Source organism: Lipotes vexillifer, unplaced genomic scaffold, assembly GCF_000442215.2.
Source record: "Lipotes vexillifer unplaced genomic scaffold, Lipotes_vexillifer_v1.1 scaffold545, whole genome shotgun sequence".
Taxonomy (NCBI): Eukaryota; Metazoa; Chordata; class Mammalia; order Artiodactyla; family Lipotidae; genus Lipotes; species Lipotes vexillifer.
The window spans coordinates 1,752,850-1,780,578 of record NW_006779129.1 but is presented as its reverse complement, the minus strand read 5'-3'; the positions used below and the strand labels follow the sequence as shown (position 1 = coordinate 1,780,578).

At 59.0% G+C, this 27,729-nt stretch overlaps 1 protein-coding gene across 1 annotated transcript in view; it reads left to right on the top strand.

Annotated features, from left to right (window-relative positions):
* Positions 1-23,713, top strand: part of TRPM2 (transient receptor potential cation channel subfamily M member 2) — a 45,616-nt gene extending 21,903 nt beyond the window's left edge. The window contains exons 12-32 of the mRNA XM_007452492.1: positions 319-456; positions 1,920-2,046; positions 2,235-2,380; positions 3,035-3,147; positions 3,535-3,748; positions 5,176-5,294; positions 7,577-7,709; positions 8,146-8,317; positions 12,415-12,598; positions 13,685-13,866; positions 14,102-14,234; positions 14,823-14,910; positions 16,207-16,294; positions 16,954-17,111; positions 17,717-17,793; positions 17,969-18,070; positions 19,313-19,399; positions 19,885-19,990; positions 21,534-21,635; positions 22,823-22,939; positions 23,588-23,713. Of these exons, the coding sequence (XP_007452554.1) occupies positions 319-456; positions 1,920-2,046; positions 2,235-2,380; positions 3,035-3,147; positions 3,535-3,748; positions 5,176-5,294; positions 7,577-7,709; positions 8,146-8,317; positions 12,415-12,598; positions 13,685-13,866; positions 14,102-14,234; positions 14,823-14,910; positions 16,207-16,294; positions 16,954-17,111; positions 17,717-17,793; positions 17,969-18,070; positions 19,313-19,399; positions 19,885-19,990; positions 21,534-21,635; positions 22,823-22,939; positions 23,588-23,713 (2,712 nt within the window). The remainder of the gene's footprint in view (positions 1-318; positions 457-1,919; positions 2,047-2,234; positions 2,381-3,034; positions 3,148-3,534; positions 3,749-5,175; positions 5,295-7,576; positions 7,710-8,145; positions 8,318-12,414; positions 12,599-13,684; positions 13,867-14,101; positions 14,235-14,822; positions 14,911-16,206; positions 16,295-16,953; positions 17,112-17,716; positions 17,794-17,968; positions 18,071-19,312; positions 19,400-19,884; positions 19,991-21,533; positions 21,636-22,822; positions 22,940-23,587) is intronic.
* The last annotated feature ends 4,016 nt before the right edge of the window (positions 23,714-27,729 follow it).

The following is a 27,729-nucleotide window of genomic DNA, read 5'->3' as shown; positions in this document are numbered from 1 at the left end:
TTACTTCATAGAAAAAGGCTGTGATGCCAGCAGATGAGAGTAGGAAACATTGGGGTGCCTGGCTAGCAACAAGTGTCTACAAATATTGGTGTGGGAGGTAACTGGGTATTGCACTTTTTGGGTGTGTCTTCACATCTCCAGAGCGGTGCTTTAAAAACCCCAGTGTGCGTGAGAAAGATTTGGGTGTTGTTGGAAATGCAGTTTGAAGGGCTCATCCTCCAGGGATGGTGAGGCTGAGCTCAGGACCCTCAATAGGCCCCGGGGTTCTGATGCTTGTGGGGCCCTAGGTGAGGGCTCTAACTGTCTGCTGCTCACCAGGTGCAGGGAGTGAGTCTCCGGTCCCTGTACAAGCGTTCATCAGGCCACGTTGCCTTCACTGTGGACCCTGTCCGTGATCTCCTCATCTGGGCCATCATCCAGAACCGCCGGGAGCTGGCAGAAATCATCTGGGCTCAGGTACCCAGACCCGCTTCCTGGCATGCACGGCTATGGGTGGACCAGTGACAGGGCTCTAGCTGGGGCTCCTGGCCAGAGAGCCAACCGCAAGGGGTGGGTGAGTAGCACAGGGCCATGCAGGGAGGGCAGTGGGTGTCCACAACACCAGAAGGAACTCAGGGTGTCCAGGGTTGGAGGACAGAGAGGTTGGCCCTAGGTCCTAGGCAAGAAGAGAATTTTTAGAAAGGAGTGCCACACAGTCTCCTCCTATGGTCTGTCCGGGCCAAGGCCCACCTGGCACACACACCAAGCAGGCCAGGCCGCCCTCTGTGACCCACACGTTCTGGTGGTCAGAGCACATGCTGTGCCCCCCACCCTGCCCCCCCGCCGGTCAGTAGACTCTGCAGGCAAATTCCATCCCCGGAGGGGCGGCCTCTCTTTCCATTGATGGTTGGGGGTCTCAGACACAATCTGTTACTAAGAGGGGCGCTTCCCAGGTGATGCTGCCCTGAGCTGTTGGCGGGCCGTCTGGGAACGCCTGCCAGCTGGCCTGTCAGGTCCTAGTTCCTGGGCCTGTGTGCGGCCTCGTCACCCGCTGCGGGGGACTTGCCGGGGAGCTCCCTGAGAAACAGGGCACCGCAGGCCCAAGTCTTCCTGTGTGGTTTTCCTTTAGTTCAAGCTGACTCTCCTCGTAACGGGAAAGTAAAGTTCTGTAATTTTTTCTCAGAGAGGCCCCGCTTTTAGGTGCTGGCATTTCTAGGCTGCTCTCGAGAGCCCGCTCCCCGCAGGGGCCCAGCAGAGGCTCTGGTGGCTCCCCGCTTCTCCGTAGTTCTGGGAGGTTTGCCCTCGTGCAAGGTGCTTGGGGAAGGGGGTCGGCGACAGAGCCGGGCCCGACTGTGGCCTCAGGTGTGCCCCTTGGGGCTCAGGGGACAGAAAAGCCAAACTCGGATTTCCAGGCTCTGACACCAACCCCTCGCCCGGGCTGGCACTGCCCTCAGACCCAGCGCCTCCGGGCTGAGCTTTGAGACCCTCCATGAGATCTTCCTGGCCCCCACTCTGGTGCCTGGGACTGGCAGTGCCACCGAGGCAGGGCACCCCGGCTTTGGACAGGGACGTGCGAGGGCCTGGTCCCCGCCTCTCCCCTTCAGGGTGCTCCATGCATGAGGTTAGCCAGACCCCCGGGGAGCTGTGGGCCTCGTGCTGGCAGGGCTGTGCTAGCACCAGTGTCCAGTCCACGTTCTGGGGAGGCAAGTGGGCTGCCTGGTAAGCAGACCGCTCCCACCGGCCCGTGCAGGAAACTGGCCACCAGCAGGGCTTACCTGTGATCTGGGTGAGCCCAGTGGTTTATATGGAAGGAGCCACAAGTACTTGCTCCACAGCCTGTACTGTGTCGGGGCCTCTGCTCTCATCACCCTGGGTGGTGTGTCGGGGGCTCCCGGGGCTGGGCCGTCCAGGCCCTCACGGTGGCTTCCCCTGGTGCCCAGAGCCAGGACTGCATCGCTGCGGCCTTGGCCTGCAGCAAGATTCTGAAGGAGCTGTCCAAGGAGGAGGACACGGACAGCCTGGAGGAGATGCTGCTGCTCGCTGACGAGTTTGAGCAGAGAGCCATCGGTGAGTTCCTGGGGCCGCGGCCTTGGGCCTGGGCTCAGCTCCTCACGGGTCCCCCTGGGGTCCTCTCCCCGAGTCTCAGCGCCGTCCCTGTTCAGGCTGTGTCACCTGGAGAGGCCCTGCTCTGACACTGTCCTCGGCTGTCACTGCTGGGGACACGGCTGCTGTGACGTGGGCTTCCTCCCATCCAGGGGTCTTCACCGAGTGCTACCGCAAAGATGAAGAGAGAGCTCAGAAGCTGCTGGTCCGCGTGTCGGAGGCCTGGGGCAAGACCACCTGCCTGAAGCTGGCCCTGGAGGCCAAGGACATGAAGTTCGTGTCTCACGGGGGCATCCAGGTGACCTTCCAGAAACACCTGCCGCGCTGCTGCAGGGGCAGACGCGGCCTCCCACTCACACAGACAGCACAGGAGGGCCCTATGTGGGAGTCCCCAGCAGGCCCCCAGGAGGTCCCAGGGACAGGACTCGGACGCCCACCCCCTCTACCTGGGACCTCGCGAGGGGTACGTGGAGTGGGCAGGGCATCCTCTTGGAGCACCGAGTGCAGAATGCTCTGGCGTTTCCTTGGTGACATGGTGCGCGTGGCACACAGTGGGTGTCCCTCGGAACCCTGGTGCTTCCTTGGAGGACAGCCTCCTGCTGTCACCATGTCCACAGCACTGTCGTGTGCCAGCCGTGCTGGATCCCAGGGACGTGGTGGGGAGGGGGTCCTTGTCCACACACCCCCACCCCCAGAGAGAGCTCAGAGGGGCCAGCTGGTGAGAGACGGGGGGACCGAAGTCCTGGGCTTGAGCCCTGCTCTCCGCCCCTTCTGTCTGGGAGAGCCGGCCCTGCCCTGCCCACAGGGAGCCTCTTCCTCGGCCGGGAGATGACAGGGCCTGTGCTGAGCTGCCACCGCAGCGTGCAGACTCACTCCTCCTGGGGGCCTCAGGCAGCACGGGGTCGGGGGTGGGGGACGCCCGTCGCCCTGACACCGGCCCCTGTGTCCGCAGGCCTTCCTGACCAAGGTGTGGTGGGGTCAGCTCTGCGTGGACAACGGGCTCTGGCAGCTGGCCCTGTGCATGCTGGCCTTCCCGCTGCTATACACGGGCCTCATCTCCTTCAGGTGCCGGCCTGCCTGCGGGTGGGGGCCCGGGGGTGGGGGCCCGGGGGTCTGGGCCTTCCATCCCAAACACCCTCTCTCGGGGGTCCTCACCGCTGCCACTGATCCCAGGATGGAGGGGAATCACGCTTGGGGGAGGGCCCCCCCCGGGCCGAGACCTGCTGTCCCCCAGCACCCGCAGGGGGCCGAGCGCCGCCCTGCCCGCACCATCCACCGGGGCCTGAGTACTTGGTTACAGCCCGAAAGGAACCCGAGGGCCCTTTGGGGACCCCTCCGTGGAGCCGTCTGGGGCAGTAGCCGCACGCGGGTCCTGGGCCTCCCTTCTCTGCGCTGTGGCCCGTGTGGGCCGTCGGGCGCCTCACGGCCGCGGCCCCCCCTGTCTGCCCGCAGGGACAGGCGGCTGCGGGCCGAGGGGGGCCTGGCGCGCGCCCGCGTCTTCTTCAGTGCGCCCGTGGTCGTCTTCCACCTGAACGTGCTGTCTTACTTCACCTTCCTCTGCCTCTTCGCCTACGTGCTCGTGGCGGACTTCCAGCCCAGGCCCTCGGGCTGCGAGTGCCTCATCTACCTCTGGCTCTGCTCCCTGGTGTGCGAGGAGCTGCGGCAGGTGGGGCCCTGCCCGGCCCCAGCCCCACCCACTGACCCTCCCGCCCCCGGGCAGCTCCCTGGGCTCGGGCACTTTCTCCCGGTGGCCCTCGGCCCAGTGCCATCCCCGGCGAGACTCACGGGGCCGCTGAGAGCAGGCAGGGCCCATCGGAAAGGGCGGCCTGCGGTCCAGCAGCCACACCGGCCCTTGCCCCTCCTCCACCTGGCCACCCCTCCCCAAGCGCTGCTTTTTGCTCGAAACCCTCCCTGATCACCCCGAACGGGGTGCCCTCACCACGTGGCCTCCTGGACTTGGGGGGCGTGTGAGACCCCGGCTGCGCTGTGAAGGGCACTGCAAACTGTGGGGTCCCGAGACTACTCTTGGGTTCGGTAATTCTCCAGAAGCACCCCCAGCGCCCTGAGCCGGCACAGGAGGCCACAGCTTAACATTGGCTGAGGGTCGAGGTGCACGGCAGCGTCCGTCCAAGGATTCTAGACACAGAGCTCCTGCTGCCCCCTCCCCTCGGTGGGCAGGGTGTTTCCCGGGGGTCGGTCAGGTGCTGAGGGGTGGCCCACCACAGTGTCCGGCCCCTCTGGAGGCCAAGCTGGCCCTGCGTGGTCCAAGCCCCATCCTGAGTCCCGCTGTGAGACGACCTGGTGAACAAAGACCCCTTTCGGGCTCGGAGGCCTCCTCGGAGGCCCGGGGCAGAGGCTGATCCTCACGGCTTGTCCGCCCACCCACCCCGTTCCCACACTGTCCCCGCCTGCCAGTACCTGGAGGCAGCCAGTGAACATGACCCTCAGCTGGTGTGGGGAGGGGCCGGCCCACTGAGACACGCCCGCTCGGACTCAGCCCTGCTCTCTGAACTTGGCAGCCACGAGCCCCAAGATAAAGCCAGCTTAGCTCACATGCGTCAACACCACCGCCTGCGGGGGACCCTAGGGCACCGTCAGGGTCCCCAGGAAGGAGGTGCGGGGCGGGCGGCCGGGCCTGGGGCCGCACTGGCTCTGCGGGCCTCGCCTCGTCCCGCACGGCCTCCTGCAGCAGAAGCCCCCGGTCCCTGGGCCCCGGCCTCACCGCGGGCAGCCCCAGGACAGAGGGCAGGCCCTTCTCCCGGAGTCTGCCCAGCGGTGCCGGGGAGGGGAGCCGGCTGCTCCCGTGGGGCCGCCTGCCCCGCGCACCCAGCTGCTGGGGTCCGGGGTGGGGACTCCCGCGGGGCAGGCCAAGCAGGGCCGCCGTCCCTCCGCCGTCTCTCCCTCCCCTGGGGGCCGCTGCAGGGGGCGGGGAGCACGCCCTGTGGGAGGGGAGCCGGCCCCTGACGCTGTCACTTGAGGCTGGGGCGAGTGGAGGCCACCTGTCCCGCCCGCGGCCCCTCCCCAGGAAGCCGTGGTTCGCTGGTTGCTGGGGCCGCGAGGGGCCGACGCAGCGGCCACTGTGTCCCCTCGCAGCTCTTCCACGACCCGGACGAGTGTGGCCTGATGAAGATGGCGCTCCTGTACTTTGGCGACTTCTGGAACAAGCTGGACATCTGTGCTATCCTGCTCTTCGTGGCGGGGCTGACCTGCCGGTGAGCGGCCTCCCCGAGCGGCGCCCGGCCCGTCCACCCCGTCTGCGGCAGCCGCCCCACAGGGCTGGCTCTGGATGAGGCCACAGGCCAGGGCCCCCCGTGGGGCTCAGCCCCTCTCTGGACACATCTGTCCCGAGGGTGCCCTGCCCCCGCCCGGGGACGGTGAGGGAACCAGGGTGGAGACTTGGGGCTCTGTCACTGCGGGTAGCTGCTGCGTGCGTGCGCCTGCATCCCAGCCTGGGGCTCTGGCGTCTCCACTGCCCGTCAAGGCTGCGCATGCCCGGTGGCCCTCGGCCCAGTGCCATCCCCGGCGAGACTCACGGGGCCGCTGAGAGCAGGCAGGGCCCATCGGAAAGGGCGGCCTGCGGTCCAGCAGCCACACCGGCCCTTGCCCCTCCTCCACCTGGCCACCCCTCCCCAAGCGCTGCTTTTTGCTCGAAACCCTCCCTGATCACCCCGAACGGGGTGCCCTCACCACGTGGCCTCCTGGACTTGGGGGGCGTGTGAGACCCCGGCTGCGCTGTGAAGGGCACTGCAAACTGTGGGGTCCCGAGACTACTCTTGGGTTCGGTAATTCTCCAGAAGCACCCCCAGCGCCCTGAGCCGGCACAGGAGGCCACAGCTTAACATTGGCTGAGGGTCGAGGTGCACGGCAGCGTCCGTCCAAGGATTCTAGACACAGAGCTCCTGCTGCCCCCTCCCCTCGGTGGGCAGGGTGTTTCCCGGGGGTCGGTCAGGTGCTGAGGGGTGGCCCACCACAGTGTCCGGCCCCTCTGGAGGCCAAGCTGGCCCTGCGTGGTCCAAGCCCCATCCTGAGTCCCGCTGTGAGACGACCTGGTGAACAAAGCCCCCTTTCGGGCTCGGAGGCCTCCTCGGAGGCCCGGGGCAGAGGCTGATCCTCACGGCTTGTCCGCCCACCCACCCCGTTCCCACACTGTCCCCGCCTGCCAGTACCTGGAGGCAGCCAGTGAACATGACCCTCAGCTGGTGTGGGGAGGGGCCGGCCCACTGAGACACGCCCGCTCGGACTCAGCCCTGCTCTCTGAACTTGGCAGCCACGAGCCCCAAGATAAAGCCAGCTTAGCTCACATGCGTCAACACCACCGCCTGCGGGGGACCCTAGGGCACCGTCAGGGTCCCCAGGAAGGAGGTGCGGGGCGGGCGGCCGGGCCTGGGGCCGCACTGGCTCTGCGGGCCTCGCCTCGTCCCGCACGGCCTCCTGCAGCAGAAGCCCCCGGTCCCTGGGCCCCGGCCTCACCGCGGGCAGCCCCAGGACAGAGGGCAGGCCCTTCTCCCGGAGTCTGCCCAGCGGTGCCGGGGAGGGGAGCCGGCTGCTCCCGTGGGGCCGCCTGCCCCGCGCACCCAGCTGCTGGGGTCCGGGGTGGGGACTCCCGCGGGGCAGGCCAAGCAGGGCCGCCGTCCCTCCGCCGTCTCTCCCTCCCCTGGGGGCCGCTGCAGGGGGCGGGGAGCACGCCCTGTGGGAGGGGAGCCGGCCCCTGACGCTGTCACTTGAGGCTGGGGCGAGTGGAGGCCACCTGTCCCGCCCGCGGCCCCTCCCCAGGAAGCCGTGGTTCGCTGGTTGCTGGGGCCGCGAGGGGCCGACGCAGCGGCCACTGTGTCCCCTCGCAGCTCTTCCACGACCCGGACGAGTGTGGCCTGATGAAGATGGCGCTCCTGTACTTTGGCGACTTCTGGAACAAGCTGGACATCTGTGCTATCCTGCTCTTCGTGGCGGGGCTGACCTGCCGGTGAGCGGCCTCCCCGAGCGGCGCCCGGCCCGTCCACCCCGTCTGCGGCAGCCGCCCCACAGGGCTGGCTCTGGATGAGGCCACAGGCCAGGGCCCCCCGTGGGGCTCAGCCCCTCTCTGGACACATCTGTCCCGAGGGTGCCCTGCCCCCGCCCGGGGACGGTGAGGGAACCAGGGTGGAGACTTGGGGCTCTGTCACTGCGGGTAGCTGCTGCGTGCGTGCGCCTGCATCCCAGCCTGGGGCTCTGGCGTCTCCACTGCCCGTCAAGGCTGCGCATGTCTGCCCTGCCGTGACCTGCTTTCTCCACCAGGCGAGACTGCCCGGCGCAGCCTCTGGTTCCCGGGACGCCCATGCGGCCTGGCTTCTCTGCCCGTGGCTGGGCTTCTGGACCTCCTGGAGGCTCTGCCCCTGAGCTCACACCCAGCTTTAGTACTTTGGGTCCCAGGGTTGCCCCTGGACTGGGGCAGGTGAGAAGGAGGCTGGGGCCAGGCCCTTGGGGTGGCCAGCTGAGGCCCCTGCTTCTGCCCAGCCAGGCTCATCCCCTCACTGCTGTACCCCGGGCGCATCATCCTCTCCCTGGACTTCATCATGTTCTGCTTGCGGCTGATGCACATTTTCACCATCAGCAAGACGCTGGGGCCCAAGATCATCATCGTGAAGCGGATGGTAAGGGGACGAGGGGCCCCTGACGCCAGTTGCAAGTGAGGCGCCCCAGGGCTTCAGCACACCCCGTAAGACCCCGTCCTGGCCTTGCCCCTTGGGCTCCCACCCCTGGGCACGCCCGTCTCGGGTCTTTGCCTGTACGTTGCCTCCTCCAGGCCGCCTTGCCTGATCTCCACAGCTCATTCCTGATCCCGGTTACAGCTCCTATCACTCCCCTCCTGGGTCATGGTCACATTGGACGCTTCCTGCACTTCAGGGGGTGCCCAGCGCACCTTTGAGGTGTTGGGGCAGCCCCAGGGCTGTTCCCCCGGAGCTCCTGGCTCTAGGCGTCCATGCCGTGGGCGTCGATGGAGTCCCCCTCCGCTGCAGGGCACACAGGAGCCCACCTGTGGGCAATGAGGGTGTGGGGCTGCAGCCTGGTGTCTCCCTGTCCCGGCAGATGAAGGATGTCTTCTTTTTCCTCTTCCTGTTGGCCGTGTGGGTCGTGTCCTTTGGGGTGGCCAAGCAGGCCATCCTCATCCACAATGAGAGGCGGGTGGAGTGGATCTTCCGGGGGGTCATCTACCACTCGTATCTCACCATCTTCGGGCAGATCCCAGCCTACATCGACGGTACGATGGGCCCTGACAGCCTTGGGAAAGGAGGGGCTAGCCCAGCGGGGGTCCTGCAAGCTCACAGAAGTGGGGCAGGGAGGGCCCGGGGGCCGAGGCTCCTGCAGTGCCTGTGGCCGAAAGAGACAGGTGCACACTGGGTCCAGCTGAGCAGGGAGGGCGCCAGCTGGCGGAGCCTGAGCCGTACCTCGCAGCTTCGAGGAGATGGGGCCCTGGGGCATCAGCTGACCCCCACCCCCCAGCATTAAATGCTGCCCTATTCCTTCTGTTCCTCCCACTGCAGTCAGAAATAAGTCCTCCTTCTCTGGACACAGAGAACTCGCTCTGTATACCGAGTTTGTTCTCTTGAAGAGCTTCATTGACATTTAATTCACGTTACCGTGAAGCTCAGCGGTATGAAGTGTCCGCTGCAGTGGTTTTTAGTATATTTACAGAATCTAATTTTAGAACATTTGCATCACCCCAAAGAGACACCCAGTGCCCATTAGTAGTCACTCCCCTTCCCCCTTCCCCTCAACCGTAGGTGACCTCTAATCGACCTTCTGTCTCTATAGAACTTGCCTTTTCTGGACATTTCATATAAAGTGGGTCATGTAATACGTAGTCTTTTGTGTCTTGCTTCTTTTACTTAGCATAATGTTTTCAAGAGTCGTCCGTATAGTAGTCTGTATCAGCATTTAATTCCTTTTTGTTGCCAAATAATATTCCATTGGATGGATTTGCCATGTTCTGTTTATCCATCCATAGGCTGGTGAATATTTGAGCGGTTTCTACTTTTTGTCTCTTATAACTAATGTGACTTTGTTTTCTATAAAGTTTTGTGTGGACACGTTGTCATTTCTTTTGGATGTATACCTGGGAGTGGAATGGCTGGGTCACATGGTAATTCTGTGTTTAACTTTTTGAGAAGCTGCCAAACTGTTTCCCACAGCAGCTGCACCAGCCATGTATGAGGTTCCAATCTCTCCACATTCTCGCCAACACTTGTTATTATCTGTCTTTTTTGATTCTAGCCACCCTACTGGGCGGGAAGTGTATCTCACTGTGGTTTGATTTGTACTTCCCTGATGGCCAATGATGTCGAGCGTCTCCTCATGTGATTACTGAACCATCTTCTTTGGAAAAATATCCGTTTCTATCCTTTGCCCATTTTTCAAGTGGGTATTGGTCTTTTCATGGAGTTGTAAGAGTTCCCTACATATGGTTACCAGTCCCTTATCATATATATGATATGCAAGTATATTCGCCATTCTGTGGGTTGTCCTTTCACTTTCTTTATGTTGTCCTTTGAGACACAAAAGTTTTCAGTTTTGTTGAAGCTCACCTTGTCAACCCCTTTGATCATTTGTGCTTTTGGTGTCATATCTAAGAACACACTGCCCAAGCCAGGGTCAGGAGACTTATGCCTATGGTCTTATTCTAAAAGTTTTATAGCTTTAGTACCTACTCTTGGCCTTTGATCTGTTCACATTAATTTTGTCTACAATGTAAGAGTCATTCTTTTACAGCAAGCATTCAGTTGTTCCAGCACCCTTTGTTGAAAAGACTATTCTTTCCCCATTGAATTGCCTTGGCACCCTTGTCAAAACTCAAGTGACATGAGTGAAAGCGTTTATCTCTAGGCTGTCCGTTCTATTCCGTTGATCTATGTGTCTACCCTTGTGCCAATACCACAGTCCTGGCTTTGTATAGTATAGTCCTGGCTTTGTATAGTATAGCTTTGTAGTAGGTTTTAAAATCAGGAGGCGTGAGTCTTTCAACTTTGTTCTTTTTTTCAAGATTGTTTTGGCCTCTGGGTCCTTGGGTCCACATGAATTTTTGGGTCATCTTATCGATTTTTCCAAAAAGAGCATCTAGGATTTTGACTGTAAACATGTGATGTCTTCCACTTATTTAGATATTTCATTTCTTTCCATAATATTTTTTTATTTTTCAGTGTGTAAGTTGCACTTTTTCTGTTAAATTTATTCCTAAGTGTTTTATTCTTTTTCATGCTGTTGTAAGTAGAATTGTTTTATTAATTGGATTGTTTACTGCTTGTGTATAGAAATACACTATATTTTGTCTATTGAACTTGCATCCTGAAACCTTGCTGAGCTTCTTTATTAGTTCTAATAGTTTTTAAGTGCATTTTTTGGAGATTTGCTATGATCATGTCATCTGCAAATAGAGATACTTTTACTTGTTTCTTTCCAGTCTGGATGTCTTTTATTTCTTTCTCCTGCCTAATTATCCTGGTTAGAACCTCTGGTACAGTGTGGAAATGTATCAAGAACAAATGTCTTTATCTTGTCCCTGATCGTAGGGGAAAGCTTTCAGTCTTTCACTACTAAGTACAATGTGAGCTACAGGTTTTTTGTAAATATCCTTCATCAGGTTGATGAATTTCCCCTCTATTCCTAGTTTCTTGAGTGTTTGTATTGTGAAAGGGTGTTAGGTTTGTCAGATGCTTTTCCTGCATCAATTGAAATGTTCATCTGGTTTATTTTCTTTACATTATTAGTATGGTGTCTTACATTAATTGATCTTCAGATGTTAAAGGAACTTTGCCTTCCTGGGATATATTTCACTTAGTCATGGTGTATAAATCTTTTTATACGTTGCAGGATTCAGTTTGCTAGCATTTTGTTGAGGATTTTTGCATCTATATTCTTAAAGGGTGTTGGTCTGTAGTTTTCTTTCCTTGTAATGTTTTTGTCTGGTTTTGGTATGAGAGTAATACTGGCCTCATAGAATCACTTAGAAAGTAGTCCCTCCTCTGTTATATTTTGGAAAAGCTTATGAAGGATTGGTCTTAATTATTCTTTAAATATTTGGTAGAATTCACCAGAGGAGCCATCTAGGCCTGGACTTTTCTTTGTGTGAAGTCTTAAAATTACAAATTCAATATCTTTACTTGTTATAGGTCTATTTATATTTTCTATTTCTTTTTCAGTCACTTTTGGTAGTTTGTGTCTTTCTAGGAATTTTTCCATTTTTTATAAGTTATCTAATTTGTTAGCATACAATTTTTTTGTAGTATTTCCTTATAGTTTTTTCTGTTTTTGTAAGGTTGGTTGCAATGTCCTCTCTTCCAGCTATGATTTAGTCATTTGAGTCTTTCTTTTTTTTTCTGGATCAGTCTAGCTAAAAGGTTGTAATTCTGTTCATCTTTTCCAAGAACCAGATTTTGGTCGTGTTGATTTTCTTTATTGTTTTCGTCTCTGTTTCATTTATTTGCAGAGTCTCTGCTCTTAATTATTCTCTCCTTTCTGCTCGCTCTAGGTTTACTTTACTAAAATGGAAGGTTATTTTATTGATTTGATCTCTTTTTTTAAAAAAAATAGGTACTTCTAGCTATTATAACAAGTTTCTATCTTAGAAAATTAGTAGCACTTTCAAAAATATATTTGATTACAGAACAGTGCATACTCATCGCTAAAAAAATTTTTAATTCAAGTTAAGTATAAAGAAGAATGTTCATAATCCCACCTCCCAGAGTTAACCACTATTAACTTAGTATATTTTCTCAGAGATTTTTAAATGTACCAACAGAATATATATTTATGTTTTGTAATATTATATTACAAATATGATAATAAAGGATAAATATTATCCTTTACTTTTCTGCAATTGTGTGGCTATATTTTGTTTTGTAATCCCTCGTTCCACATATAGGAATGCTGCCTCTGCAGCGTTTTTCCTTTCTTCTGTCTCCCTTCTCTTTTTGATGGTTGTTAATTTCCTCTTTGAATTCTTTCCCACCGCAATTTGCTCCCCAGGGTTGGGACCTGTGTCTTATGATGACACAGCCCCTCCTGGGGCTGCCCCCGCCTGGGGCCCAGAAAGTGCCCTGGTGGGATGGCTGGATCCGGACAGGGGCACGTGCCCACCTGGAGTACAAGTCTGGCTCATGGGCTTCCCTTGGCAGCCGCACTTCCTGCCCGCGAGGATGCTTGGGTGGAGATGGATGCCCCTCTTTGGGCTGCCCTCACGCCTGAGCTGACAGCTGAGGTCACCCAGGTGTGGGGGTGTCCAGGTCTGCGGGTCGTCGCCCGAGGACCCTCGTGCTTGCGCTCAGCTTTCCTGGCTCACCTGCCCCCTCGCCCCCGGTGCAGGCGTGAACTTCAGCTTCGACCAGTGCAGCCCCAATGGCACCGACCCCTACAAGCCCAAGTGCCCCGAGATCGACGCAACCCAGCGGGAGCCCGCCTTCCCCGAGTGGCTCACGGTCACCCTGCTGTGCCTCTATCTTCTCTTCACCAACATCTTGCTGCTTAACCTCCTCATTGCCATGTTCAAGTAAGCGCCCTGTGCCAGCCTGGCCGGGTGCACGCCCCTTGCCCTCCCCCATCCCCCTGGGGTGTGGGCGGGGTGGAGCCCGGGACCCGGGACCTGGCTCAGCCCAGGTGGACCGTGTGCGGCCACGCTCTCCGGTCACCGCCAAGTCCGTCCAAGGCACTGCTGCTGCGGGACCAGTGCACGGGCCACGTGCCCGGAGGCTGCGGGCTGGGGCACGTGGATGTCTCGCTCCTCCCACCCTGGAGGGAGGGGTCGCGGGGCAGCGACCTGGCCGAGGCCGGCTGTAGATGTGGAGGTGCGTGTCACACTTATTGAAAGTCGGACGATGAAGGATGACCTGTATTTGCTTTCGCTGGCTCAGGGCATCGCCAGCCCCTCAGCGTCCCTCCCGGCCTCTACAGAAGGGCCCCTGGGACCCGTGGTGACCCTGGTGAAAATCCCTTAATTCCTGGTTTGGGCACCGTTTCTCTTCCCTTTCATCAGCTAGCGTGACGAGGTCGCCACTTTCTGATTTACCACATGTTCTGAACAGTGAGAGGTCCTGACCTGTGCTGGGCCGTGATAGAGACAGAGAGGCCAGAAGGCCGGCGGGCAGGGGTGCATCTTGGCCCTGCCTGGCCTCCCTCCCTCCCTCCCTCCCTCCCTCCGAGGGCCTCTCTCTGGCAAGGATTCGGGTCAGTTGACGTCCACCCACAAGACACACACGTTGCAGAGAATAAATGTCAACCTGTTAAAGACACCGTCCCTTCTGTTTGTCAGACCCAAGGGATGAGCCCCTCTTAGAGTCCAGTGCAGGACACAGCCCCTCTCCCAACACATGCAGCTCTGTTTTACTCTCTAACGAGGTTTGTAGAACCTAAACTCTAGGTCTTCTTTCTTCCTTCTCCCCTTGGCTCCCAGGAAGCTCAGAATTCTGAGGCTGGCAGTTCAGCTGCCTTTTCCTGCATCTGGAGTTGCGCCCCTGGGTGGTGTGTGTGCTCTTTATGGGCCGTCACGGCAGACACGCCGGGCAGGGACACGGGTGTTTTCGTAACAATGTTTGGGTGGCCCGTGTTCCCCTGTAACCAATGCTTCCTGCCCCTGCAGCTACACGTTCCAGCAGGTCCAGGAGCGCACGGACCAGATCTGGAAGTTCCAGCGCCACGACCTGATCGAGGAGTACCAGGGCAGGCCCCCTGCGCCGCCCCCCTTCATCCTTCTCAACCACCTGCATCTCTTCATCAAGACCGTCATCCTGAAGATCCCTACCAAGCGACACAAGCAGCTCAGTAAGCTGCCATCTCCCTCATCCCAGAGCTGCGTCTGGGGCGGAGCCGGGGTGGGATGGGGGCAGCAGCTCCTTGGAGAGTTCTGGAAGCTCGGTGGGCGTGCAGACGGCTCAGGCCACCGACTTCCCGCCAGCCCACTGGGGGCGGGGGGGCGGACTGGCTCCGCCGGCCCCTCAGGGTCCCGGCTCCTCCCTGCGGGGCCCCGAGTGGGTCAGAGGCTCCCCTCCGCCAACAGAGAACAAGCTCGAGAAGAACGAGGAGGCGGCCCTCCTGTCCTGGGAGATCTACCTGAAGGAGAACTACCTGCAGGACCAGCAGATCCAGCAGAAGCAGAGGCCGGAGCAGAAGATCCAGGACATCAGCGACAAGTACGGCACCAGGGCGGTCCCCTCGGGGTTCCTGAAACGTTTGCTCTTTGTCACACAGCACACGCGGCACCGGGCGGGCGGCGGGGGGAAGACAGCTCAGGAACCCCCCCCGCGCAAAAGATGAGAGCGTTTGGAAGTATTTTTCATATAAAAACAGAGGCCGCGTTGGGTGCAATTCCTATGTTGTAGCAAAAGAAGACAGAAACCAATTATTCCCCAGACAATGGTGCTGCGTCCTCCTCCTTCCAAAGTCCCCAGTGGTGCCCAGCGGTAGCTTTCCCCATTGTGACTCAGCTGTGGAACTCGTGGCAAATCAGGCAAGGATCACGCCCCCCGCCCCGCAAAGCCCGGGGCTGTTGGGGCATCCGTTGGCTGAGAGATCTTCCCCTTGGGCCACTAGGCGGTGCTCATTCTATATGGAAACGTATGGTATAAATACTTTCAAATTAAGAGGAAGATGCGTGAAATTAAGGCCAACAGAGCCTGGGCTGCCGGATCTGATAGGCCACCCACCTGCAAAGAGGCACCAGGCTTCCTTCACATCCTGCCCCTGGCTGGCCTGCGGGGCTCAACTGTGCCCTCTTGCAGGGTGGACACCATGGTGGACCTGCTGGAAATGGCACATCTGAAGCAGTCGAGCTCCATGGAGCAGAGACTGGCCTCTCTAGAGGAGCAGGTGGGTTCCAGGCTGGGACCTCGGTTTCTGGGCACAGCTCCGATGGACCTGGAAGGTCGCTCTGTGGTGTGGTGGCTTTGAGAGTGCACATACTGGGAAACCAACCAGGAGAAGGGGGCGGTGACATTGGGGCCATTGCTCCCAACTGGCAGGGGTACCTTCTCCGTCCTCCAGAGAATTCCACCAAACGCTCCCCTGCCTGAGCTCTGCCACACTGCACCGTGTGGCGGCCACATCAGGGGCTGGTCTGAGGGAACAAACTCTTGGCCTTCCCCTGGCCTCCTTGGAACTGTCCTCTGAGACAGCCGCTGTCTCTGCACCTGGAACCTGGGAGGGGACCGTGGAAATTACTAACAGCCCTTGGCTGCTTTCTCAGGCTGCCAGCTATGCTGGGAGGGAGGGAGGCCATGGGGCCAGCAAGGATGCGTATGGATGTCCGTGTGGACAACTGGACTGAGGGGCAGCATCAGAAAGCAGCACGTGGGTGTCTCAGAGCAGCTCCAGATGAGAGCAGTGGCCGGTAGGCAACAGGAGAGTAGCCTCCACCCGCCCCTCCCCGCTCAATGTCCACTGACAGCCCCCACATCAGCTGGGCATCCCTGAGTGGCCTCACATCCAAGAGTCATTGCCTCATAGGCCAGCTGGGTTCAGGTGCCTGAGTGATGCTGAGGGACAGTAATGTGTATTAGTTCATCCATCCATCTGCCCATCCATCCATCCATCCATCCATCCTTCCAGTCATTCATCCATTCATCTATCCATTTAACTGTCCATCCATCCATCCATCCATCCATCCTTCCCTCTATCCATCTGTGTGTCCATCTATCATCCATCTATCCATCCATTCATCCATCCATCCATCCCACGTTTCCTGTGTGCCTACTCTGTGCCTGTCCAGAGCTGGCCTTGAGAATGTCAGGGTGGCAGGCATTATCTCATCCTTGAGGATTCCCAGTCAGGGGAGGCACAGACATAAAGGTTCATTGTCACAATGTAGTTCAGTAGGCACAGTGAAGGAGGTGGATGCAGGGGCTTTGGTCAGGGAGGCCTTGGGACTCCAGGATGAGGAGGGGTGGACAGGCAGAGGCCAGGTCCCCACCACTCCGTGCCCATCCTGCTGTGCCTTGACCCTGTGCCCCCCACCCCCGTGGGCCTGCCCTGGGTTCCCCTCCTCACTCTGGGTGCTCTGGCCCCAGGGCCTGTGCCTTGCGACACAGGGGAACAGGGTGGGTGGGAGCTGGGCATTCCGTGTGGGGGCAGGTGTTGACCAAATCTTATTAGGGACGTGCCTTCCAGGTGGCCCAGACGGCCAGAGCGCTGCACTGGATCGTGAAAGCCCTGAGGGACAGCGGCTTTGGCTCGGAGGAGGGCGTCCCCACCCTGGGTGAGTGGGTGGCTGTACCAGCTGCTGGTCTTTACCACCTGTGCTCTTTTGCGTCCGGGGGTCCGTGGAGAGGAGATGCAGCAGGCCCAATGCCTCGGGGAGCATGGCCCACCCCACAGATACATGTGCAGAGCCTGCTTGACCAGGCTGGGGACTTTCAGAGGTCGCCCGGTCCACAGCCCCATCCTCCTGTGCATCAAGCTACAAAGTGGGGGCAGCTCCAGCAGATACCTGAGACCCAGTCACGTTGACTGGATGACAGAAAGCAAGTCTTTGTTCCTACATTTGCAGTCGGCCAAGAAATGGGCATGAGTAGCCCTCCTGGGGTGTTGCTGGCCCCGAAGGAGCAGTGAGCTCTCCTCAGCTGGACAAGCTTCTGTAAGGGCCTGTGCGTCCAGCTAATTACTGAGAGCTCTGCTGGGAGCTGTCCAAGGTGGTGGTTGCTTGACCCCAGGTCTCTGTCCTCCTGGGCCGCAGTGCTGGGGGCCCTGGGGAGGGTACCCTCTTTGGGGCTGGCATTCAATCCGGGCTTGGGGAGGTAGAGGCAGCCCAGAAGCTTGGGGGAAAGGACCGTAGAGCATGGCCCTGTCCTGCGCGCCTGGCACCCGAGTCCGGGCCCAGCTTTGCCCAGAGCTCCGTGGGGCTGTTCCTGTTCCCAGCACCCCAGAAGGCCTCGGTGGGGCGGGACCCTGCGCTGGACGGCGCGCTGAAGGTGGAGGACCCGGGCGACGCCTACCACGTGGATGCCCGGCACCTCCTCTACCCCAACTGCCCCGTCCAGCGTTTCCCAGTGCCCAACGAGAAGGTGCCCTGGGAGGTGAGTGCCTGTTCTGCCGCGTCCACCCGGCTACAGGGGCCCGGTGTCCTGGGGGCGAGCAGTCCAGCCCCCTGGGCTGGATGAGCCCGCGGTGACCTCACAGGGACATGACAACAGATGAGAAAATGGAGGCACGAGGTCCACGTGGCCAGAGGGGGTGGAGCTGGGGTTTGAGCCAGGACACTGGTGGGCCTCCATCCGCACACAGCCAACTGCCCTGCTTGGCCAAGCCTCTGTCCCCAGTGAACGGTCCCTGCCCTGTTTCTGAGTGCCGGGGAGGCTGGAGGTGGAGAGAGAGAGGGAGAGATGGTTGAGGCATGTGGGTGCCCCCCCCCGGTCTTCTCTCTAGTTTTCCTTGGAACATTCCAGGCTGTTACCTTTCCCCAGTCTCTGCCAGTGGGACCCCTTCTCCCCTCTAGAGCCCAGCCTAGCCCCTCATCCCCCATCCTGGGGGCTGGGCCGGGTGTGTGCGTCCTCAGGTCTGCTGAGCTCGGGCCCCCGGGCCCTATGGGCCGTCCCAGGGTCTTGGGCTCTGAGGTCAGCCGTCCTGGGTGCCAGCTGACCTGGGGTGGTGACCGACTGAGGGGAGCCCCCGTGTCGTGCAGACGGAGTTCCTTATCTACAGCCCGCCCTTCTACACGGCCGACAGGAAAAACAAGGACCTGGTGGACCCTGTGGGGGAGTGAGTGCCCTGCTTCCCGCCTGGACGGGTGGCCCGTCCTCCCTGGGGGCTGGGGCCATGCTGGGAGGGCTGCGGCCGGGGAGGGGCCCTTGTGGTGGACCCCCTGAGGGGTCACCGCGGCCGCTCTGCATCCCGCCGTCTTTGTCGGGGACGCGACCTCTCCTCTCTCTCCCAGCGCCCTGGAGCCTCTGTCCAGGATCAGCTACAATGCGGTGGATGGACGCCTGGACCGGCGCAGCTTCCATGGGGTCTACGCTGTGCAGGATGGGCTCCCTCTGTGAGTGCAGCCTGGCCCTTCTCTGCGGCCTCTGGGGGTTTCCTTCTGGGGTCAGGTTTCCTCTCCGGCAATGTGGGCGTTTTTCTGATAAAAACAAACAAAATACGGAAGAAAAGAAACATCCACATAAGGCGTTTCCTTCGTGGGGAGGTGGGGGCCGTGGGCTGGCCCCGCTGGCCTGGGCGCTGCACCCTCGTCCCCCGATGTAACCTTTACGGCTTCCGTTCCTGTGGTGTGGAAATGGGGTAAAACGTGGACCTCCCGGCTGCCAGCTGCACCGATCGTGAGAATGAAGGGAGGGAACTGTTAAAGGGCCCCTGGGGTTACGTGTAGGGGACGGAGATGTTTCCAGGTCTGTTCTCTGTAGGGACGGGCACTGAGCCCCACTGTACAGGTGAAGGATCAAAATAAAGATGTCAGGTGACCCATGGCGTCAGGCCCAGCAGGCACTTAGTGGACGCCTACTGTGTGCCAGCCTGGGGTGTGGAGGTCAGAGGGCCTCTGATGGGGTTTGCTGGGGAAGCGGCACCACAGGGCAGAGGCCGAGGAAGTGTCAGTCAGCATCTGCAGAGGGACCACAGATGGCCAGGACGTGGGGGCTCCATGGAGCAGGCGGTCGTTGAGGGCACCTGGGGGAGGAGGTGTGTGGTGGGCCTCTGGGGAAGGTTCTGGAACAGGGAGCAGAGGCTGTGGAAGGAGGTGGTGGGAGACGGGTGGGACAGGAGAACAGACGTGACCAGGAGCGTCTCCAGCCCTGGACAGGGGAGGGGACTAGGGGGACGTGGTGCTCAGGACGAGAGCAGAATGGAGTGTCCGGGCGGGGCGGGAAGGACCGTTGGGTGCCAGGTCACAGGCCGGCCGAGGCCCTTGGACGCAGCACGGTGGTCGGTCAGGCGCTCTCTGGGGGGTCTGCGGTGGGGCTGGGCTTCTGCTCCCAAGGAGACCCCTTTCCTTTCCAACTCACGCCAAGGTGACCGGAAGCCTTGGAGTCCCCCAGGGACATGATTCAGGGTGGACAGCCCCAGTGGGTGATGTGGAGTCAGCCAGACCGGTCAAGGGGCCCGTGGGCGTCGGTGGTCCACTCCAGGGCTCCATACGGTGGCCTCCTCCCTGCTCCCGTCCATCCTGGGCCGGGGCAGGTGTGGGTAGAACCAGCACGTGCCCCGTCAGAGGCCCCGCCTGCTGCCCCGGCCTGGCTCTCCAGCTGCAGGCGGCAGGCTGAGCAGACCCCTGTCCGCCCAGGAACCCCATGGGCCGCACAGGGCTGCGCGGGCGTGGGGACCTCAGCTGCTTTGGCCCCAACCACACGCTGCAGCCCGTGGTCACCCGGTGAGTAGCCCTGGATGAGCACACAGCATGCGCCATGCGCCCTACCCCATAGTGGCCTGGATAAGCGTGGGTGCGCCCCAAAACACAGGGCAGGAGCGTCTATGCCCCTAGGAAAGCCCAGGCCCTTCCTGCCCCCAGGCTGCCCTCACTTCCCTGTGGGTCCCCCTCCCTCAGAGGCCCCTTGGGGGAGGGACAAAGCCAGGGCCAGGGCTCATGACGCAGACAAAATGAAAATCCATATCAATCTACGCATCATTTCCAAAGAGACACAGAGGTGGAAGGGTTGGGTCCAGGGCACGTGCTTCTTTAAGGCTTTTGATAGAAAAATATTCTCCCAAAAGGCCTGCCCATTCTAGTCAGACCAGCAGTCATGGGAGCGATGGTTACTATCTCTGTGCCCCTGGAGCAGGTGCTCAGGAGTCGGGGGGTGCCTTGGTCTCCCCCACAGCAGGGGAGGGGCTGACATCAGACCATCACTCCTGCAGCTGGAGGCGGAACCAGGACGGCGCCATCTGCAGGAAGGGCATAAAGAAGATGCTGGAGGTGCTGGTGGTGAAGCGCTCCCTCTCAGAGCACTGGGTGCTGCCCGGGGTGAGCCCGCGCCTGCCGGCCCGGGGCCCTGCGGGCCTTTGTCCGTTCCAGCCACCACAGGAGCACCACCCCCCTGTGGTCGCTGCCCTGCACAGCTCAGACTCTCTCCTTGGTTCTGAATGACAGAGGCCGGTCCTGCCTTTTAGAGGAAGTTCTCCCTACTGGTACCTTGTTGTGCGGTTGTGAAAACGGGTTCAGGTGCTCTTCGGAGTGTAAGCACTAATTGAGCACGTACTGCATCCCGGGGGGCACCAGGCTCAGGGTTGGGGCTGCCTCGGAGGCTAGACTGGGTCTCCCTGCAGAGGTCAGGGGTTAGGGTCAGATACGGCTCCCAGGTGGGTGTCTCAGGTGCGCACCTGCCCCTAGCCCTGGGGCCCGAGCTGAGCCTGGGGCTGGGGACAGGGGTGCACAGGACTTCAGCTCAAGGGTGGCAGCTCCTTGCAGGACCGAAGGCCGGCATGCACCCCAGAGGCCTTGTGGTGACAGAATTGGGGTGTGGAAGGCCCTGGGCCTGTCCTATCCAAGCGGGCCCAACCACTCAGATTCTGACCCGTCAATCTGCCCTCTGCCCCCCACGACCCTGTCACTGCTCTGGGGTTGGAGTAGGCTGACCCTGGCAGGAGGACCGTGTCGCCCATCAGGCCCCCGGCTGGTCTCTGGGTGCAGCTCTGTCCGGGGTCCCCTCCTCTGAGCCTGTACCCGGGAGTCCGTGATTCGCCCAGCTCAGCAAGAGGCCGTCAGGTTTCCCCACCACCCACCTGGTGGCCCAGCAGCTGCTCTGCTGTGACAGCAAGTTAATGGGTGTGTGTGGGGCAGTGGTGCCACTGAGGGTCTTCAGACCCCAACCAGGATTCCAGGGCCCTGGGCGGCTCTCATTCCTGCAGCCACAGCCCCTGTGCCCTCTAGCTGAGGGAGCGCGGCTCTGAACCCAGGCCCAGCTCTCTCCTTCCGCGGGTTCTCTGGCACCATTCAGCCTCCCTCTCTGGCACTTCGGTCTCTCCTGCCGACAGGCATCTTCTGAGCTGTGTCCCTGTGTCCCCGAGAGAGGTACTGAGGGGCATCTGATGGTCCCCGCCACCACAGCCAGCGAGGGGCTAGGGCGTCTCCAGGGCCTACGTGGATGGACGTGATGTGGAGTGAGAGAGTCCCCTAGATGGATGGAGAGGGGAGTGCGGGTGCAGGCCCGTGTCTGGGGTGTCAGGAGTGGCCGAGAGCCTGGTGTGCCAGAGCAGAGGCTGGACACGGGAACAGGGATGCACACAGACAGGACACAGCCCGGCTGGTGCTCAGGGTGGTGGAGGTCAGGGGGCTGGCTCCCCACAGTGCCCTGCGTGCCTCAAGGCTGGGCCACCCTCCTGCCCTGCAGGCTGACGTGGACTCTGGGCTCTGGGCAATGTCACTCCAGCCCCGAGGCAGCTGCTGTCAGACACTCATCCGCCTGTGGTTCCAGGGGCTGGCCCGCTGCCCACGCTGGGCAGGTGGCCAGAGGAAGCAGGTCCCCAGACAGCCGTGCTGACCCGCCCCTTCCTCCCTCTCTGCTCAGGGCTCCCGGGAACCAGGAGAGACGCTGCCCCGGAAGCTGAAGCAGGTCCTCCGGAGAGAGTTCTGGCCTTCCTTTGAGAGCCTGCTGACGCAGGGCATGGAGGTGAGGTGATCCTTCTGCTCTGCTCACACCTGTGCGTCTGGGGCCCCAAGGTGCGGGTCGTGACAGCTACAGGGCGGGCCGCGTGGAGCTGGGGAGCCTCCTAGAGGGACCCATGTGGCCGAGGCTCTGGGCCCCTCGCCTTCTCTCTCTGTTTGGGTTTGCTCCTCCCGAGATCAAGTGGGGGGCCACGGCCTCTGCCGCCCTGGGGCCGGGGCACGCCTGGTGTCTGGCCCACACTCCCTCTTGCCCTGAGCCCAGCTGGGCACAAAGACGTAACTCACTTTTCAGTTAATTTGCAAAGGTCATATTTTTAGGTCCACATTTCCGAATCCACCTCGCTCTTTTTCAGGACCACATAGTATTTCGTGCCATGATTTATTTAAACAGTCCTCCAAGTGGGCATCTGAGTCGTTGCTGGTTCTGTCTCTGTGGTGTCTCAGGATGAAATAGGCAATGGCTGATATTTACGGTTTTGACCTACAAACCAAGCAGTTTCACACGGCTTATCCCCTGCAGCCCCACAGGGAGCACTGCCATCTCTCTTTTCTCTGCTTTGTAAAAATAAACTTCTTTATTTGTTGAGGTAAAATCCAAACAACATAAAAGGAACCATTTTGAAGTGAGCAGTTCAGTGGCATTTAGTACACAGACAGCGTGGTGTGGTCACCACCTCTGTCTAGTTCCAGAACATCCCCTCACCCCAAAAGGAAGCCCATACCCATTGGCAGTCACTCCCTTCCCTTCCCCAGCCCCTGGCACCCACGAGGCTGCTTTCTGTCTCTGTGGATTTGCCTGTTCTGGACATTTATCATAGGTGGAATCATACAGCGTGCAGACTTTGGTGTCTGGCTTCTTTCAGTTTGTGTAATGTTTTGAGGTCCACTGGCCCTTTTTAATCCTCCCAAGGACAGTCGAGTCAGGTCTGGGTACCAGGCCAGAGACCAGAAGGGAGATGAGTGAGGCTGTGGGTCCCCACGATGTGTCAGTCAAGCTGAAGGTGGTGTTGGGGGCAGGTGGACGGGGTCGGGGAGAGCCAGGAGGGGCTTGGGTGCAGTGGACAGCTGTGCTCAGAGCATCCCAGACCCGGACCGGTTGCAGAGAAAGCATGGGGCCCCTTCCTCTGGGAGAAAGCCGGGGGCCTTAGGGGTCTATCAGGTGAAACAGCTCACACCTGTGCTGCCTCCCAGGTGTACAAAGGGTACGTGGATGACCCAAGGAACACAGACAACGCCTGGATCGAGACGGTGGCCGTGAGCGTCCACTTTCCAGACCAGAGTGACGTGGAGCTGAAGAGGCTGAACTCTGTATGTGGCCTGGGTCTCAGGCTCTGAGGAATGGGGGCACCAGGGGCATCAGTGCTCCACAGAGCCTTGGGGTCTATAGGGAGGGGTCTGAGGGGTTCCGGGGCCTGGGGCCAGAGCTGGCCAGGACCAGAGAGTGGGAGCTGCGTGGGTCAGAGTTGTGCCCAGAGGGTACCAAGGGGGCATCCGGGAGAGGCCAGAGGGCAGCAGAAGGAGGCTGGGGCGCAGTCGGGGCTGGCCAGGAACCCTGGGGGCCTCCAGGCTCGCACCCAGGGGAGGCTGGTTCCAGCACTTATGTGGGGTTGCCGTCCCCAGTACTTAGATCAGTCCTACGTATCCCTAATCCAGAACTGGGACCACGAAGTCCCAGGGAACAAAACCCGGGCTGTGTCTGCAGGACAGAAAACCCCAGAACAAGGCTGCACCTCTTCTCTCTCCTCCTTCAAGGGTTTTTAAGGCTTTGTGGGCATTTTCTGATTCGTGCCAGTGCAGCAGAAGATTAAAGCAAGCGGCCATTGGCCAGGCCTGTGGCAGGGCCAGGAGCCAGGTCGTGGGGTCCCTGTCACCCCTTGACGTCTATAGTCTCGGGGTGTCCGGGTGGGGGCAGGGCCGGCTCAGGAGGGAGTCAGGATCTTGCCCCTGTCCTCGCAGCACCTATACTCCTGCGATGCGGGGGTGTCCATCCGGTGGCAGGTGGTGGACGAGCGCATCCCGCTGTACGCCAACCACAAGGCTATCCTCCAGAAGGTGGCCGCCTTGTTCGGAGCCTACTACTAACCTGGGGACGCAGCCCGGGCAGCTCTGCAGGGGCCGGCAGAGCTGCTCCATCCACGGCCCACTCGGATCAGCAGCCCCTCATGCCCAGCTGTTGAACTGCGAGGCTTCGGGGTGCCCTGGGAGGAGGGCTGAGCAGCGAGCAGGTGGGCTGCAGCCATGAGGCAGGACCTCAGAGTTGAGGTGGCCACGGGGACTCCACCAGCCAACACTGTTTCTCCCGAGCCTGCTGGCGGCCAGTGGACACCCTCCTGGCCACATCCTGTGAGCAGCATGCCCACCATCAGAGGCGTCTCCACCCAAGGCTGGCACTTCCTGGAGAGTCGGGGCTCCCCTGTGACCTCCTCCTCAGGCCCACACCACCGAGAGGGCCTCCACTGTGACCTAACTCAGCCCCTTGCCTGGCCTGGGGCAGGGCACCATGGGACCCATTTCCCTTGGCTGTCAGGGCTGAGCCCCTTAGCAGGGCAGGAGGCGCAGGCAAGCTCCGGCCTCCTCCTGAAATGCAGAGGTCTCTGCCTGTGTGCTGCCCCGGGACCCAGGTGGGGAGGACGCAGACGCCCCGTGCGGGCGGGGGCTCTCCTGCACATGGTGCCCCCTCCCCCCACCCTGAGAGCCCGGGAGGAGCGGGTGGTAGGTGTGGGCTGAGGGGCCACCCAGTTCAGCATCAGCGACTCATAGGCCATCAGGAGCTGTGGAATGTTGTGAAAACCCCACATTAAATCTGCTTTCCTACACCAGCCTCGCCCGCCTCTTCTGTGCTCCCCTCAAATAAAGTTATAGACACAAGCAGTAGTCAAGAGGCTGTGTCTAGGTCACCAAGACCTCACCCAGCCCACAGCCAACCTTCCTGGGGCCTGAGGGGGTCTCCTGTGGACAGCCTGCAGCCCCTCCGGTCCAAACTCATGATTTCTCCTCCAATCAACACCGCAGTCCCACTTCCCCGGGTGCCTCTCACAAAGACGCCGAGGGAGAGACGGGGTCTGAAGGAGGGGATGAGGAAGCTTCCGTGGGTCTGCAAGCCCAGACCAAGGCTGACTCGTCAAGGGTGTTAGAGGTCAGGACTGTGGTTACCCTGGGGGTGGGGTTACACAGAGCCATTCCCATTCTGAAAAAGTATCCATTCTGCTCTTGTTTGTATGTTTACCCCCCTTCCCCAAATCTTTTAAAAACAGATTCTCTTGGTTGCTGGGAGCACACACGGGGAAGTTGTGTGTGAGGGGTTGTGATCCAGGGGACAGGGAGGATAAGCCCCCCACTCGTAGGGCCAGGAGTGGCTCAGCTTTGTGAGCTAAGGTTGGCCCGCGAGGTCCCAGAGACAAGGGCCCCTGCTCCGTGCACCCCATTCCCAGCCTGAGAAGTCCAGAGCCCAACCCCCCCCCCCACCACACACACACACACACACACACACACACACACACACACACACACACAACCTCTTCCTCATTTCCTAGACCCCGGCTCTGGCCCCCAGCTTGGGACTCATCCCCTTGCGCCTCCCCCCTGGCCCCCTACCCTGCAGGTGCTCAGCCACTCTGGGGGCCTTGGTTTTTTATCTAGAATCTCATATCCAGCCAAACTAGTGTTCAAGTGGCAGCACCAAACAAAGACCTTTTAGAAGCATAAGGACCTAGAAAGTGTGTTCCTCATGCACCCTTTCTGAAAGAATTTCACAAAGGTGAGTTACAGAAAAGCAAAACACACTGTCTTAGTCAGCTTGGGCTGCAGAACAAGGCACCACAGATGAAACATTCACTTTCTCACAGTTCTGGAGGCTGGGAGTGGGGGTCAAGGTGTGGGCAGGGTGGTTCCTGGTGAGGCCTCTCCCCTGCTTGGCCACAGCCACCTTGAACTGTGTCCTCAGGTGGCCTTTCCTTGGAGTGTGCAGGCAAAGTGGTGGGGGGGGCTCTGGTTCTTCTCTTATAGGGGCACTAATTCTATCAAGTCAGGGCCCCACCCTTATGACCTCATTTAACCCTACTTCCTTAGAGTTCCTCCCTCCAAATACATTCACACTGGGGATTATGGCTTCAACGTAGGAATTTTGGGGAGGGACACAAACATTTAGTCCAACACACACACACACGCGCGCGCGCGCGCGCGTGCACAGACTGAGCTCTGTGGAAGCAAAGGAACCAGTAAATGTAGGGCCAAGTCCTGCCATCATTGTTGAGGCATAAATATAAAAAGAAAATTTAATGATACCTTCTTGTTGAAACCCCAGCTGGTCTCCCTGGGAGCCGGCAGAAGAACAAACGCAGAGAATCCAAGTGCAGCGCAGGGTCTCCTCTTGCTCTTGAGGGAGAAATAGATGCTGACCAGGCATAGCGCTGGGAGAGAAACGCAGGAGGTGGGACCTGTAAGTGTATCCCAGGCCCAGGGTGACCTCCAGAGGATAGAAAGAGAGGAATAATGTCAAACCACCGGAGGAAACAAAAGGAACGACCAAATCAAGGAAAGAAAAAATATCAATAGAAGATGGTTCACATGAAATAAAATGGCAGGAAGCAGTCAAAACGTGTCAGCAATTATGGCACACATAAATTGTGAGTCATGTTGGGATAAAAAATAAATTAACAAAAAATTTCTCTTCTTTTCTATATGTTTTTCTCTATCACCCAAAAGAGACATGTACTAGATGACAACACAAGGGATTCATCCTAGCAAACACTCTCAAAAGGAAAACTGGGGAGACAGGTCCAGCAGAGGACAGAACCCAAGGCTCGAGTTTGTCCTTTTAAGGACAAAGGGGAATATTTGAGTGGGAAAAGGTATAAGTCCTTTAAGAAGGTAGCACTTTTGTGAACTGCTATCCACCTAGAACAATACCTTTTTAAATATATAATGCAAAATTGATAGAAATTCATGGAGAAATGGGGAAATTCACAGAGAAATGGGCAAATTCACAGTAATGTTTGAGACTTTTCTCTCAGAAATCAAGGAATCAAGGAGCAAAAGAAAAATAGGATGGAATTTGAATAACGCAGTCAACAGGATTGAGGTCATTCTGTGTGGGGTGTGTGTGCATGTTTACCTACATACTATGCGTGTGTGTATTTCTCTATAAATACATATTATATATTATACATATATATTATGCATAACTTACACATACTTGTGTTGATGTGTAAGTCACATGCAATATGTTTCTTTAGGTACAATATGTGTAATATATGTGTATATTGGTAGAGTAAATGATGTGTAATATGCGCATATATGTACACACAGTCTATGGTGTGTGTGAGATCCTGTACCCACCACAACAGCAACATGGCCCGGAAGAGACACATGGTTCTCAGACACGGAACATTCACAGAAGTGGGCGTGCATCACACCCAGCAAGTGTGTGGATCTCAGCAAGTCTCCAAGGGAGCTCGATCACTGAGGCCGCGCTCGGCTCACAGCTTCCGAAGCGTAATGTTAGAACGCAGCTGTACCCCAGAAGAGGACAGAAGATACATCAGTGGTTCCACGTGTTTCCAGGTGCCTTCACGGGACGTGAGTGACCAGTCCCCTGACCACTGGAAGGGAGCTGAGGCGGCGTCGGGCACAGGACACTGCGGCGCCCCACCCTCTGCCCTCTGTGGTGGGGGGCTTCTGTCCTCACTCTCGAGCCTCTAGTTTCAGGGCAGGAGGACCAATGGGGAGCGGCAGTGTCTCTGTGGGGAGAGCGGTTGCTGTCCCCGAACCTCTGGTCGGCACTAGGTCCAGGGCCACCCCTGCTGCTCGGGATTTGGGGCAAGTGAGGCCTGCAGGCTGGGTGCTGCATGTGCTTCCACGCCCTCCACCTCCCGCCCGGGACCTGCACCCTCCTGGGGAGCAGCCAGAGCCAGACAGTGAGAGAGTCCCAGGTCCCAGCCCCAGGGCTGTGGCTGAAAGTCTCAGGAAGGAACAGCTAGGACCCTAAATGCACTTATTTGAAAATGAAAAGAGTGAAAGTAGGGCTTCCCTGGTGGCGCAGTGGTTGAGAGTCCGCCTGCCGATGCAGGGGACGCGGGTTCGTGCCCCGGTCCGGGAAG